This window comes from Hemibagrus wyckioides, linkage group LG08, assembly GCF_019097595.1.
Source record: "Hemibagrus wyckioides isolate EC202008001 linkage group LG08, SWU_Hwy_1.0, whole genome shotgun sequence".
Taxonomy (NCBI): Eukaryota; Metazoa; Chordata; class Actinopteri; order Siluriformes; family Bagridae; genus Hemibagrus; species Hemibagrus wyckioides.
In genome coordinates this window covers 28,333,158-28,346,607 of record NC_080717.1, presented here as the reverse complement: position 1 = coordinate 28,346,607, position 13,450 = coordinate 28,333,158, and the positions used below count along the sequence as shown (strand labels likewise).

Below are 13,450 nucleotides of genomic sequence, written 5' to 3'. Positions count from 1 at the left end.
TCCTGTTTGCACGGAGCTTTCTTGTTCTCCTCATGCTTCGAGGGTTTTCTCCAGGCACTGTGGTTTCCTCCACCAGTCCGAAGTCATGTGTTGGAGGCTGATTGTCAACTCTGAATTGTCCGGTGTGTGTGATTGTGCCCTGTTCCTGTGTCCTGTGGGATAACTGGTACAGAAAATGGACAGCACGTTGATTTTGCGGTTATGAGACAATATTTGCAGGAAAAAAGGAACCCAGTTTGTAAAAGTGTTTTCAGACCATTCTTAATTAACTATATGCAATGCTAGTTTCTGCATTTTAAACTTATGGGACTGAGCCCAACCCCTGAAAAACAACACCTGAATTCAATGATTTGGAGGAGTGTCCCAAAACCTTTGGCAATATAGTGTATAGCCCAATATCAACTGTTTTTTGTTTAATAGAACTTACCAATAGGAACATAGTGGGATGTTAATTATTTACATAGCAAACAATCTTATTAAGAGGATTACTTTTAGTAACAGTTTCCTGTTTCAAAACACACTGCTATTTTAATTATCTTATATTTTACAGTGATGGGAGATATCTATAGCAGGACAGCACAATGTTAGCCGTCTCCATCTTTCAGATTACTGTGTCACTGCATGCTGTCAAACTGACAAGTTGTCACACTCCTAAACCCACATGATGATGTGAAGAGCTTTCAGAGCGCAGCAGGCTGTTAAATCAGTAAATAATTAGCACAAGCTCGGCCGCACTCCTTATACTTGTCTCACACCTTGAGTTCTTGTCTTCGCTAGTCATGAGCAGCATGCACATGTGGCCTAGAAATTTGCATCGGAGGCCACTTTAATAGGAACACCTGTATCCCTGCTTATTCAAGCAAGCATGCAATCAGCCAGTCATGTACTGGCAGTGTAACGCATACAATTATGCAGGTACAGGCAATGTCTTCAACAGACTCTGTCCCAACTGTAGCATCAGATTCCTGTCCATGGTCTGCAAGATGATGTGCTCCTGCTGTAGTCCAGCCACCACAAATGCCAGCATGTTGTGCATTCTTTTATGCTTTTCTACTCACCGCTGTTGTAGTGAGTGGTTGTTTGAGTTATTATAGCCTTCTTGTAAGCTTCCTGTACCAATTCATTGTCCCCTGAGGTGCAGAACTGCCACTCAGTGGAAGGTCTTGAAATCAAGTCAGTACATCTTGCAGCAACAACCATACCACAGTCAAAGTCACAGAGATCACTATTTTCTTCATTCTGATGTTTAATGTGCACATTAACTGAAGCTCCTGACCATTGTCTGCATGATTTTATGCTTTATGTCGCTGTCACATGATGTCTGACTGGATAACTGCATGAATGAGCAGGGGTTTGGGTGTTTCTGTTAAAGTGACCAGTGAGTGTTTATGTGATTTTATATGATTGATATGATTTTATATTACAGTACTGTTCAATTCTTGAATCGGCTTCATCAGAATGTAGTCAATGTCTCTACAGAATTTTAGTCTAATTTTAAGTGGATTTTATATAATTGTTAGAGGCGTCGGCACTTTGTAACAGTCAAAACAGTAACTTCAGGTTTTCTTTGTGACTTCTGGTTCTCAGAATGATGTGATTTTAAAATAATAATAATAATCTGAGAGGAAACATCTGATTACATCTCCAATAATGCAAGTGATAACAGGAAGTTGTTCTGCCGATGACGGAACTGAATGAATGTATTTGTCCACAGCGTCTTTGCTGTGTGTGTGTGTGTGTGTGTGTGTTTGTGAAGCCTGCATTTTCTGTGCAAAACAGGATAAATGGCCAGAGGCAACACTGCACTTAGAGTGACTTCCATGTCACTATGACCACTATGCTTTTTTCAAGCTGTGTGTGTGTGTGTGTGTGTGTGGTGACTGCATACGCTCAGAGCCTGAGGATGTTGCAGGTTGTTTGACTTGAAATTGGGCCGAGGTCTGGTGTGCACGTTGCTACTGGGGAGAAATCCATTAAAAACGCAAAAACACACTCTGTTCAGACCTGAAGCTACTGGAGACCATCTGCTGCTCCACTGAATACATTAAAAGTGTGAGATCGCCACCCAGAGCTGTTATGTTTAATCAGTTTGCAATTTTTCATATAATTCTGTAAGTACATTGACTAAAGAAAACCCTAAAAGTGGAAAAAAAGAGTATATGGTCAACACACAAACTAACATAACAGTAATTGGAATTATATAAATTAATAAATATTGCCAAATAGGTTGAATGTATTGTATATACAGATGGCTGAAAAAGAATTTTATTTGTAGGAGGCACTTATTTATATCACTGGCAGGGTTTGGCTCCACTTGTCCATCCAGAGGCCCCGAGCAAATCAACAGAAAGTTCTTATGATGTACCCTAGTGGGAGTGGTCTCCTTTAGAATGACTCCACCCCCATCCACTAGGCATGAGGGTTCACTGATGAGGAAGAAAATGACGTAATCCAATGCCGTGATCATCGGAACAGATTAAAGACCTATGTGGTGTGCTGCATGTACAATGTTCCTCAATCACCGTCATCAAAACTCTCAATATCTTTCAGAAGAGCTGGGTTCATCAGCAAGGCGTTGTTTTTGTAGCCGACAGTGGCTAGACGCCTTAGTTACCTTGTTTGTTTTTCTTTAATTTGTCAACATATCTCTATGCATAGCCAATTTAAATTACATACACAACATTAAAGGGTTAAAGTTACTGACCTGCAGCTCCAGAGCCTGGGGTTCGATTCTAAGATTTGACTCATCAGTCTTAAAAGACGAGTCTTGCATTTTTCTGGCTTCTTCAGTTTCCCTTCCTCATGAAAATGAACAGATTCCATGGGATTTGTTTCAGTTTAATATTAGAAACCATAGCAGGTAAAAAGAAACATAGCTTTATAGCTGTCTTGAATCCAAAAGATTTATTTTGGTATGAATCTATTTCTGTACAAATGGATGTTCTGAGGCAGGTGGGTGATTTAGTCACATAGTATTCATGCCGCCACAGTCTTGCAGGATTCATAATGGTAAATTGGTAGCTTATGAGCTAAGTTCAGACACTACACTTGTGTAAATATTATTTTTGGTGTGATTTAAAATGCAGCGATTTGCTTCCTTGTGTATCAGGAAGCACGCGTTTGCTTTCTTTCTTAATATTAGACAACTATATTGTATAATAATGAACAAATTTGATTTGTCATGCTTTTTTTTTTTGTATTGAAGCGTCTTTGTCCCAAAGTACTTCAAAACCCCTCTTGTACAGTGTTTCAGTGTGCGTTAGATGTGTGCTCATAACATACTGTAGTGTTTTAGAAGTGCTGCTCATAACAATAACAGCTTGCAGTTTACAGATCGGGAGCGGTGGCAAATAGCAGCTGTGATTGGCTGAGAGGCTTTTGCTTCGTGACTCATTGGCTGATCCGGCGGTGTGTTGTGGCCTGATTCAGCTCCACAATCCACTCATGTTGTTCTGCAATGAAGAGAATGGTGGGCTTTTGGTGTTTTTTAATGGTGGCCCAGTAACAGTTGTGTGTGGGGCTCTTATATCGATTGCTTGTTTTGAATTTCTGAATGAAGGTTTGGGGTCACCTCCAGAGAATCCTTAGAACATTTCAGCAGCACTAAGTACAGAATATGAGCTGAGGTGGGGATCTCAGCATCAGTCCAGACTTTTCTAATCCTTAGCCACAGACTCCAGCTCCTCTTACCCAGATGTTCCCAAGCCAGCAGTGAGATATAATCTCTATAGCCATAGAGTCTGAACCAAGTGGGATGTCAAATGGGCCACAGCTAATACAGCTCTACCAGAAGCTGACCAGGGGGCTTCATTATAAGCTGCCCACACAACCACAATTCAAAGGAGCTGCTGCTTTACTCAGATTGTTGAGCTCCTCACCCTATATTGGAAAGTAATCTCAGCAAGCCTGCAGAGGAACCAGATGAAATGTTGAGACTATTATATGTCTATTAATTGATTATGCCTTACCATACTTTAATAACAGTGCCAATCCTCTCAGGTAAGGATTCCACCAGTACAGTTTTGAATTCCTGTGAGTTAGCTCACTCTGCTATTGGCTAGGTGCTATTCCACTGCGGTTTTTAGCCTTGTTTTGATGTTTTACATGCTGTTCTGTGGGATCAAGATCCTGTGAATTTGCAGACCACTCGAAGTGTCCCAGTGTTCCATCAGGCTAAGATTTGGCACAGTGCACCCCACAGTTGTCATCTTGGAACGTAGGAGGGTCAGTGTTCTGTTCTGCTTGCACATGAGCCACAAAAGGCAACGTCAGAGTCTGGCCAACGAATAACAATCAAATAATAAATAATGAAATGCTTATGCTCGAGTCCAGTTGTACAAGCTGTTTTCTTTGTGTAGTAAGATGCTGCTGACGACGGATGTGACTAATTTTTGTCTGGAGAGCTTATTACACTGTCATCTCATCCATATACTCTTACGTGTAGTAGAATGAACCATTTCTCCAGCAGCAATAAGGAAGCTGATACAAAGTGCAAAAAGTGGCATTGTGGTTCAGAAGGTAGGCAAGTTATGATCCTAAGGTCTGATGAAGATGTTCACCTGTTTCTGCATGGGTTTCCTCAGGATATCCCAGTTTTATCTCACCTCTCAAATCTGCCAAGCTGACTGAAATGCTTCACAATGGGCTGGCACCTCATTCAGAACGTTCATTCACCCTCGTAGCCAGGTTAAAGTGGTTAATTAAAAATGAATGAATACTATATGTACAAGCACAAAATTACACTAGCTATGGTTTAAATATCTGAACTACTAATTGCCAGGCCCAGCTCTTACACCATAATCAGCATGGATTGTGTAGGTGCTAGAAACATACTTCCTTGTGAGGTATCCCCACCTGTATGGCAATTCCAAGCCAGTGCATTCCTGTTTATCACTTTGACTAACTTTAATCTGACATTCTGTGTTTCATGCACCTTTTTTAATTGTGTGAACTAGTATTAAATTTTATATTTGGTTTATACATCACCTGACAAAATGGCACTGTATTCACTGTTCCTTTGGGATAACAAAAACGAACATAATATACACTATATAAACAACAGTTTTGGGACGTCTGCCTTTACATGGACATGAATGTAATATGGAGTTGTCCCGCCCTTTGCAGCTATAACAGCTTCAACTCTTCTGGGAAGGCTTTCCACAAGGTTTAGGAGTGTGTTTATGGGAATTTCTGACTATTCCTCTAGAAGTGCATTTGTGAGGTCAGGCATTGATGTTGGATGAGAAGGCCTGGCTCTCACTGTCCACTCTAATTCATCCCAAAGTTCTATGTCCTATGGGGTTGAGGTCAGGACAGGTTGCAGGCCAGTCAAGTTCCTCCACACCAAACTCACTCATCCATGTCTTTATGGACCTTGCTTTGGTCACTGGTGTGCAGTTATGTTGGAACAGGAAGGGGTCATCCCCAAACTGTTCCCACAAAGTTGGGAGCACGAAATTGTCCAAAATGTTTTGGTATAAAGCTGAAGCATTGAGAGTTCCTTTCACCGGAACTAAGGGGCCGAGCCCAACCCCTAAAAAAACAACACCTGAATTCAGAGGGGTTCGGAGGGATGTCCCAAAACTTTTGGCAACACAGTGTATTTAGAGTCACCCACGGGCCTTAGGTCTACACGAGCTGTTACAATTGCTAGTAGTTTAGAGATTTGAAGGTTGAGAAGTGTTTGGGGAAAAATTGCATGGCTTCTAAATTGTGTGTAAACACCAGTCAGCAAATCTGTGAACTCAAGGTTGCACAAGGGAAGGAAGCAAGTGTGAGGATGTGTGAATGGTGTTATATTGTGGGGGGGGATGCTATATTTAGAGGATCTTTTGTGTCAATATGACACTTCTATGCTGAGAATAGTCTGCTAACTGACGGATAGTCAGATAGGTGTACAGGGGTAATGGGAGGCTGTGAATAGCAACAGGTGGGCTACAGTCAGCAGTGTGCAGAAAAGTTTTTGTAGTGATACCTACAAAGCCAATGACCAATGGGTGTAGGTGCAAGTCGAATCCAGAGAAAGATCCACAGCTTTGCTGGAAAAACTGTTCTGCAATCCAGACATATGGAAAACTGTTTGTATTTAGCCAATCTGGAAACTCAACAAAAACACTGAAAAGACCATCACCACAGTGAAGCATGGTGATGGCAGCATCCTGCTGAGAGTTACCCCTGGCCTCTTGCATGCTTCTGTAAACATTTATTCAAGGATACTGCACAGTGAATCTGATTGTCAGGTGATTTCCAGTTTAGAGGCGCTCCACCGTGACAAAAATGCTGGCAGCAGCGCTTTTTAAATTCTGCCTTGCTGCTGTTTCCCACGTGATTATATTATATGTAAAACATGCTAGTGGCTGAGGAAGAGAGGCTTAATCTGAAAGCAGCCTTAGTCTACACGCTCATTACGCTAGTTATTTGTTCTTTTTTTTTTTTAATTAAATACCCGCCATCATTTCTCTAATGCCTATTTCTAATTGCATTAAATCTCTGAACGCTAGGAGCGCTAAGAATTAAGGTCACTCTGTCCATCCGCAGCATCAAAGTGCAGGATTGGACAGCTGATAAGCGTGGATAAGCGCCTGCACTTTCCCAGCGTTAGTGCTGCTGATGACGCTGCTGGGTTTTAGATGTGAGTGCCGAGAGTGTTGACGTCTCTTGAACCTTTGCGAATGTGCAACACTCATGCACATTCCTGATTGATGCATTTCCATGGAAACATGCTCTACACTGTACAAGCCTGTTGCTAAGGAGTGGGCCTTAGCAAGATTTTTTTTTTTCCATTTTTGTATCATTTTTTTTCCCTCTCTCTCTCTCTCTCTCTCTCTCTCTCTTTCTCTCACTCTCTCACACACACACACGCACAGTCGATCTTTTACAGCAGAGAGATTCAGAGATTGCATTAGAGCTTTCTCAGTGCAACTGTTCTCTACCTCTATGATGAGGTTTGAGGGGTGAAAAAGTTTGGGGGCTATGTGGAGCTAGTGCACGGCTGGAGGGAGAGACTGGGAGAGACAGAGAGACAGATAGAGGGAGATAGAGAGTGCTTGCTCCCCTTTTTTATGGTTTGGGGGGGATCGAGCGTTTGCTGAGATTGGCTTTGCGATTTGAAGGCAACAGGAGGCCAGATGGATGAGATTCCCAGAATCAGGAAGAAGGTTCATTTTGGAGGTACGGTTGATCTTTATTGGAACTTTTAGTGGTTAAATGTGTACTTGTATATTAAACTGTGGAGCTTTTTTTTCTGTGGCCTATATTTAAAATTGTTGTGTTAAAAGCATTTCTGATGCTGGTTTATGTTGGTTTAGCTGTTACATATTTGCACGTACTTGCTCGGGGTTGTTTAAGCTTGAAATCTTGTTCAGTGCTTTGCATCTTCAAGTCTCAGCTCTGCATCTTTGGCTTCGGAGTATATCACTATTTAATATATGCGATATTGTCATAGACAGTTTAAAAACGCTGTTAACAGCACTGCGATGCATTTTGGGCATTTGGACGCACATCACAGGGGCAAGGTGTCTTAAGAAACATCTAACATCTATGTTAGAAGGTGTTACCGCGGGTATGCTTTAATTCTATACGCCTGCCGAGAGTTTCCTGAAAGTTTAGAAATTACGACTGTTCATCACGGTCACGTGTTAGCAAATTAGTAACAGTTCTCGACTCGAGTCGCTTGAAAAGCTAAGACGATTTCGATTACATTTGCGTTTTCAGACACTTGTTTGTGACGGTTTTTACACTACAGTGTATTAATATCATAAAACAAGCGTGTAGGCGATTATCGTAGTATGATTACTAGCCTAGCTTCGTAAAACTATACGGTTAATTCCGTATGTGTACGTCTTAATTATGTCTAAATCCTAGTTCCACTTTAAACACTAAACAATACAATCCCATTGGTTGCATTTCTGATACTGACATTCTCACAGTAACCGAGTGACTCTCTTCAAGGTTCTGTTGCTAAGTTACGTGAAATGTCACAGGCTTGACGATGGCATGTTTTAAGAGCATTTGTTCCACGGTGCTGCTGAATTCTCCAATCTGATTGGTCAGAGGTTTTTCTACAACAGCAGCTCTGACAGAAGTTCTCGACATTCATGTGCTGGTTTTGATGCGACATGGTTTCTACGGTAACCGCTAATTCACATGGCTGCAATACTCACATAATGTGATGATAAACCAGTTGAAACGTTCTGCTATTTAACAAAGGAAAATGTGTAGTTGTTGATACGGTGAACTTTTTAATAAGGAGAAGTTTATGAATTATTTATAGAAGGAGTGTAAGGTGTCTAATCTAAGCTTGATATTTGTAGACACTCGATAAAAAGCTTACTATAAAAGCAAATTCGTTGCTGTAATAACGATGTAGCTGTACTAATGTAAACTTCTTTCGGAAATGGTCCACAGTCCTTATAACTTTCTAAATAAGCGCTTAAAATATGTGACACGTCATTCTTAAATATTGTTTGTTTTTACAGGTGGATCCGATAGACGAATACAACACTATGATGTACAGTTGATGGAAAATTATTATTATTATTATTAGGCTATTATTAATAACGCTTCCAATCAGGCTACATTGTACCACCCTGTCATTGATTATTTTTCCACGTATGCTGCAAATGTCCTAATACAGATGAGGTCTACCTTTAACTTGCTTCTGAATTAAATGCTGTAGATCTTTGTTCGTCTGTCAGCTTCCATCTCATATTCTGTACTTAAATGTCTGTTTTCTTTAAGGAGATCTCGAATGAAGACAGTTTAGCTTGATCTCTTGATTAATTGCAGAAATGGGCGGAAATATGGAGCTTTTAGGTGTTAAATAGTTCTCTTTTGTGCAGTATTTCAACATGACACTTCTTCAGTCTTGTGGGTCACGTGTCTTTGCCGTTCTGCCGCATTAAGCACTGAAATGTATATTGTATATAATAGAACAGTTATGTTCCTTCATCACAATTTATACTTTCTTTTTGCCCACGGTACTTAAACAGAGATATACTTTGTGTGAGTGTGAAACTGTGTGTAAGTGTGAATCTGTGCTCAAGAGCTTTAGTAGAAGAACTGTAGCCAAAAAATGACAAGGTGTTTCATTAAAGGTGGAATCTGTGACTGCTGAATCAGAAGATATACAACGACTTATATACACTATATACACTGGATGCCAAATGTTGGTAATTTTGCTATATAAAGATATTTGTAATGTAGATTTAGCTTAATGACAGTTTGAATCATATTATATAATGGGTTATATAATGTAATATATAATTATATAATATTAGAAAGTAACCATGACAACAGTTATAAATAATGATTTAGACTACACATCGACGAATGGTTTTAATTATGCAGAATTTATTATTTATAGGCTACAGTGTGTAGAAATGCTTTAATCAAACATACCGGGGTCAGAGTGAGGGCAAAGTCAGACTTATCTACATTCCTAATTACAGCTGTTATAAATTTAGAACTATAAACACTATATCAGTAAATAAGGTACTAAAATGTTGCTAGTTCTTTCAAGAGCATATGCACAAAAGTGAGCCTTTCTTTACACTCTGGCCATGACATTGAAAGCACATAATTGTATAGAATGTCTGTGGATGCTGTAGTGTTAATATTTCACTTCAGTGGAGTTAAGAGGCCTGAGCCTGATAATAGCATCCCCAGCGAGCTCCATGAGGATCTGGTGTGTTAAGGTTGAAGTGAACACCTTTAGAATGAACTGGAACACTGCCTGGACCCCAGACCTCCTGAACATCCCAACGTCAGTCCTTGACCTCACTAATGCTCTTGTGAATGAACTGAATGATCACACATAGCCACGCTCCAATATGTAGTGAAAAGCCTTCTCAGAAGAGTGGAGTGCATTATAACACCACCCGGGGAAAAAAATCTGGAATCTGGATGTTCAACAAGCACCTATTGGTATTGGTGTGGTGACTGGGTGTCTACAAACCTTTGGCCATATAATATATTTTTGTGCATTTAACATGTATTTTGTACCTGGTGTACCTTTAAAAATAAGGTGTTTTATATTGAATTAATTTCACATGACTTAAATGTACTTTAAGGAAACCACCCACAACCAACCAAAAAGGACTTTGTTCCCAGAGTGTTGATAGATAAAGGATGCAACTGAACACAAATACAATATACTGAAAGAATAGATAGAAACTTGAGGTCTACATCTGATTGTGGGCGAGTGGTCAGATACGAAGCTCAGGTGGCACTCAAATATTAAGTAGCCTTTATTTGTCACATATACATTACAGCACTTTTTTCGTATGTCCCATCCTTGGAGGTTGGGGTCAGAGTGCAGGGTTAGCCATGATGCAGCGCCCCTGGAGCAGGGTGAGTTGAGGGCCTTGACCAAGGGCCCAATGGTGGCAGTTTGGTGGTGCTTGGGCTTGAAACCTGATCTTCTAGTCAACAACCAAGAACCTTAACCACTTGAGCTACCACCGCCCCCAAATACTTCAGCATCTTTATATTTTCTGAAATAGAACTGAACAGATGCTTTCGAAAATATTAAATAGGAAAGGGATAAATTAGTCCCATGTTACAAACCTCTCTAGTTGAGATGATGTAGAGAAGAGGATAAAGAAGCTGTCAGAGCGGACGGTGCTGTATCACTACCCCAGAGGTTTATTTTCAGTCTTTTACACTTTTGTGCCTAACGTCAGTTAAAAGGCCAACAGTCGTCACGCCTTGACGTAGGCCGACGTGAGACAGCTGGCCTTCGACATCATGCACATGCCGTAACGTTTTCCACACAGCCGGAGAGAGTGAGTGCGACTTTAACAGATAAGCAGTGAGTAGGATTGATGGAGGGGGTGGGGGGAGGGGGAGGGGGTGTCGAATCCCACGCATCCTCCTGACGACTGATATGATCTGCATGGATCAACATGAACAATGCAAACGGTGCAGTTTGGAGCCTCAACCTGCCAAGACAAAACGAGATGCTAGAAAACGGAACAGTCTGTCTCTGGAAGAGATGAAGGAGTGCAGGGAGGAGAGGATGATTATATATATATAAAGTGTGTGTCTACATCAAGTGTTTTTGACATTCCTTTTCCTATTCCCCTGGCTTGGCTTTAGACGGTGATGTGTATTTGTGTATTGTGTGGATTCTCAAGAGATCTCTACAGTGCTGATAAAGAACAGCTGTTCGATAGTCATGAAGAAAAGCTCTATGATTTCACGTCCATAAATACCAAAACCGGCGTCTACATCAGACGCTTACCACGAGTGCTCCCACGAGACCTGTTCAGTTTATCTGAAGGCAGGGTCAGCTTTTTATTCCAGTCCCTGTTTCATTAACTCCACCTCCACTGCATCATCTGTGCTTCTCTAGCACAGGGTCGATACTTTTCCCTCCTTATAGCCGCTGCTCTCTGGCTCCTCTCCAGCGTTTCCCCCTTAAAAAAGCCGGCTTGTGGCTGCGCCGGGTCGATACGGCATGTCCACTGAAACGACCTGGTGATTTTTTTTTACCGCTGAAGAAGTTCCAATTTCCAGGAAAGAGGTTATTCACCATTGATTTGGTTCCTGACCATGTATTGTGGTTTTTCCAGGATTTTTGATCATCTCATTTTCTGCAGAAATGACTGCTGGGACGCCATGGCATATGGTCACATATGGACACTAATTTGTGAGCAGAAGGCATTTTTTCCTCCCCTGTGCCCTTTGATATTGCATCATGCTATCGTTACTGGAAGGCCGCATTGTGTGCAGTTTATTTCTCTTAGTCTTCCTTTCCATCCCTCTGGTGTTCAGCTCATGTCAGAGTGGAACATTATTATTTTTTAAATTATGATAATGATAGGTGTCAGTGGTATGCGTGCAGTAAAACTCTTGGTGGCATGCTGTTATAACAAAATAATGAATGACAGTGGGACGATGCAGTCTGGAGTTATTTTGAAGTAGTGTTAATTTTCTACAATAATAATAATAATAATAATAATAATAATAATAATAATAATAATTATTATTATTATTATTATTATTATTATTATTATTATTATTATAGTTTTAATTGTCTTATACCACTGCTTCATTTATTTATTTATTAGAAAATGACACATTTCATACATTTAATGTTTAATGATTTGGATCATCAAAAAAAAAAAGTACTTCCTGTTATCACTTACAATCTATAGCCAATCATTTGTAGACACATGACCATCATCAGTAGATTACAATACAATTAATGTTTGAGATAATAAAATAAAATTGTATAGAAATTAAAATCTAGAATGGGAAGTTCAAAAAGCACATATGAATGTAAACCTTTGGCCATATAATGCATAGTATGTTATTTTTGAAGACAAAATAATGGTCATGTAGCTTGTCATATGCCTGAGAATCTGCATCAGTCTTCATCCAGAAGACGTTCTTGTGTCAGAAAACTTAAACTGACCTGTAATAGTTAAACTGACCCTGGAGACTCCGTGCTAAAGGATTTAAACTCACAACCTTCTGATTTTAAGGCCAATCAAGTTACCACTTCCTTAATTGTCTTTAAAGCAAACTTCACCATTTCATTAATTACACACAAATATGTATATATATGAAGTCGCTGTGTAAGAAGTTACTATAGTAATGATAACATTACAGTTTAATGTAAAGCAAAGAGAATCGACCAATCAGAATTGAGAATTCAACATTACCTTGGGTTAATTCTGTCAGTGAATTTGTTAAGGAGAAACCTGGTGTGTGTGCAGGAGTAGTCACAGATTATATACATTTACCTTGAAACATGGAATCGAGTTCAATCAATCTTTTTATTTATTTCTATTTTTTTTTTGCTAGTCATGACATGTCATGACAGATTCTCAAGACGCATGCTCGAGTTCAAACTAAATATCTGCTATTTCTGGATTATTATATAATTGGGTTTCATCTAAGTAAACGTGAAGCACGTGTCTTGTGTGTGCAGATGCCCGAGCGGACCGATCGGAGAGGCGGAAGCTCTTTCGACACTACACCGTGGGATCGTATGACAGCTTTGATGCTTCGAGGTGAGATGAAAGCTTTTTCTAATCCCCCTGAACATTTTCCCATCTTCCTGTGTATCTCTAAGAGCTTCTAATCCTCCAAACCTAATTCTGAAGGACTGCGTGTTCCTTAGTTAGAAACCGTAAAGGGTTTAGGAGTTCTTTATTAGTGTCAAGGTGTGCTGTTCCTCCTGACTTCCTGGACTTTTTTCAGCTGGAGATTTTCACTTGTAATTTACTTCTAATTCTGAATTCGTTAGTGTTACGAAGCTTCTGCCCTAACGTTATGCTCTTTGTCGATCTATAAAGGATTAATCACATTATCACAGTGATTATAAGATTTTTCATTATCTGAGGCCTGAACCCCTCAGTTTCTAGTATACCCTTCATTCCTCGACATTTGACCTCATTTTTAAAAATCTTCTGAAACTGTTTAACCCACAACCTTTAGAAGA

General features: G+C 40.0%; 1 protein-coding gene across 3 annotated transcripts in view; it reads left to right on the top strand.

Annotated features, from left to right (window-relative positions):
* shank2b (SH3 and multiple ankyrin repeat domains 2b) overlaps positions 1-13,450 on the top strand; it is a 173,620-nt gene that overhangs the window by 106,766 nt on the left and 53,404 nt on the right. For 2 of the 3 annotated variants that reach the window (XM_058397080.1, XM_058397087.1), the window contains exon 14: positions 12,938-13,019. In XM_058397080.1, coding sequence (XP_058253063.1) covers positions 12,938-13,019 — 82 coding nt within the window. Of the gene's footprint in view, positions 1-6,844; positions 7,171-12,937; positions 13,020-13,450 lie in introns of those variants that run through there. The other variant, XM_058397081.1, reaches the window with a different exon arrangement.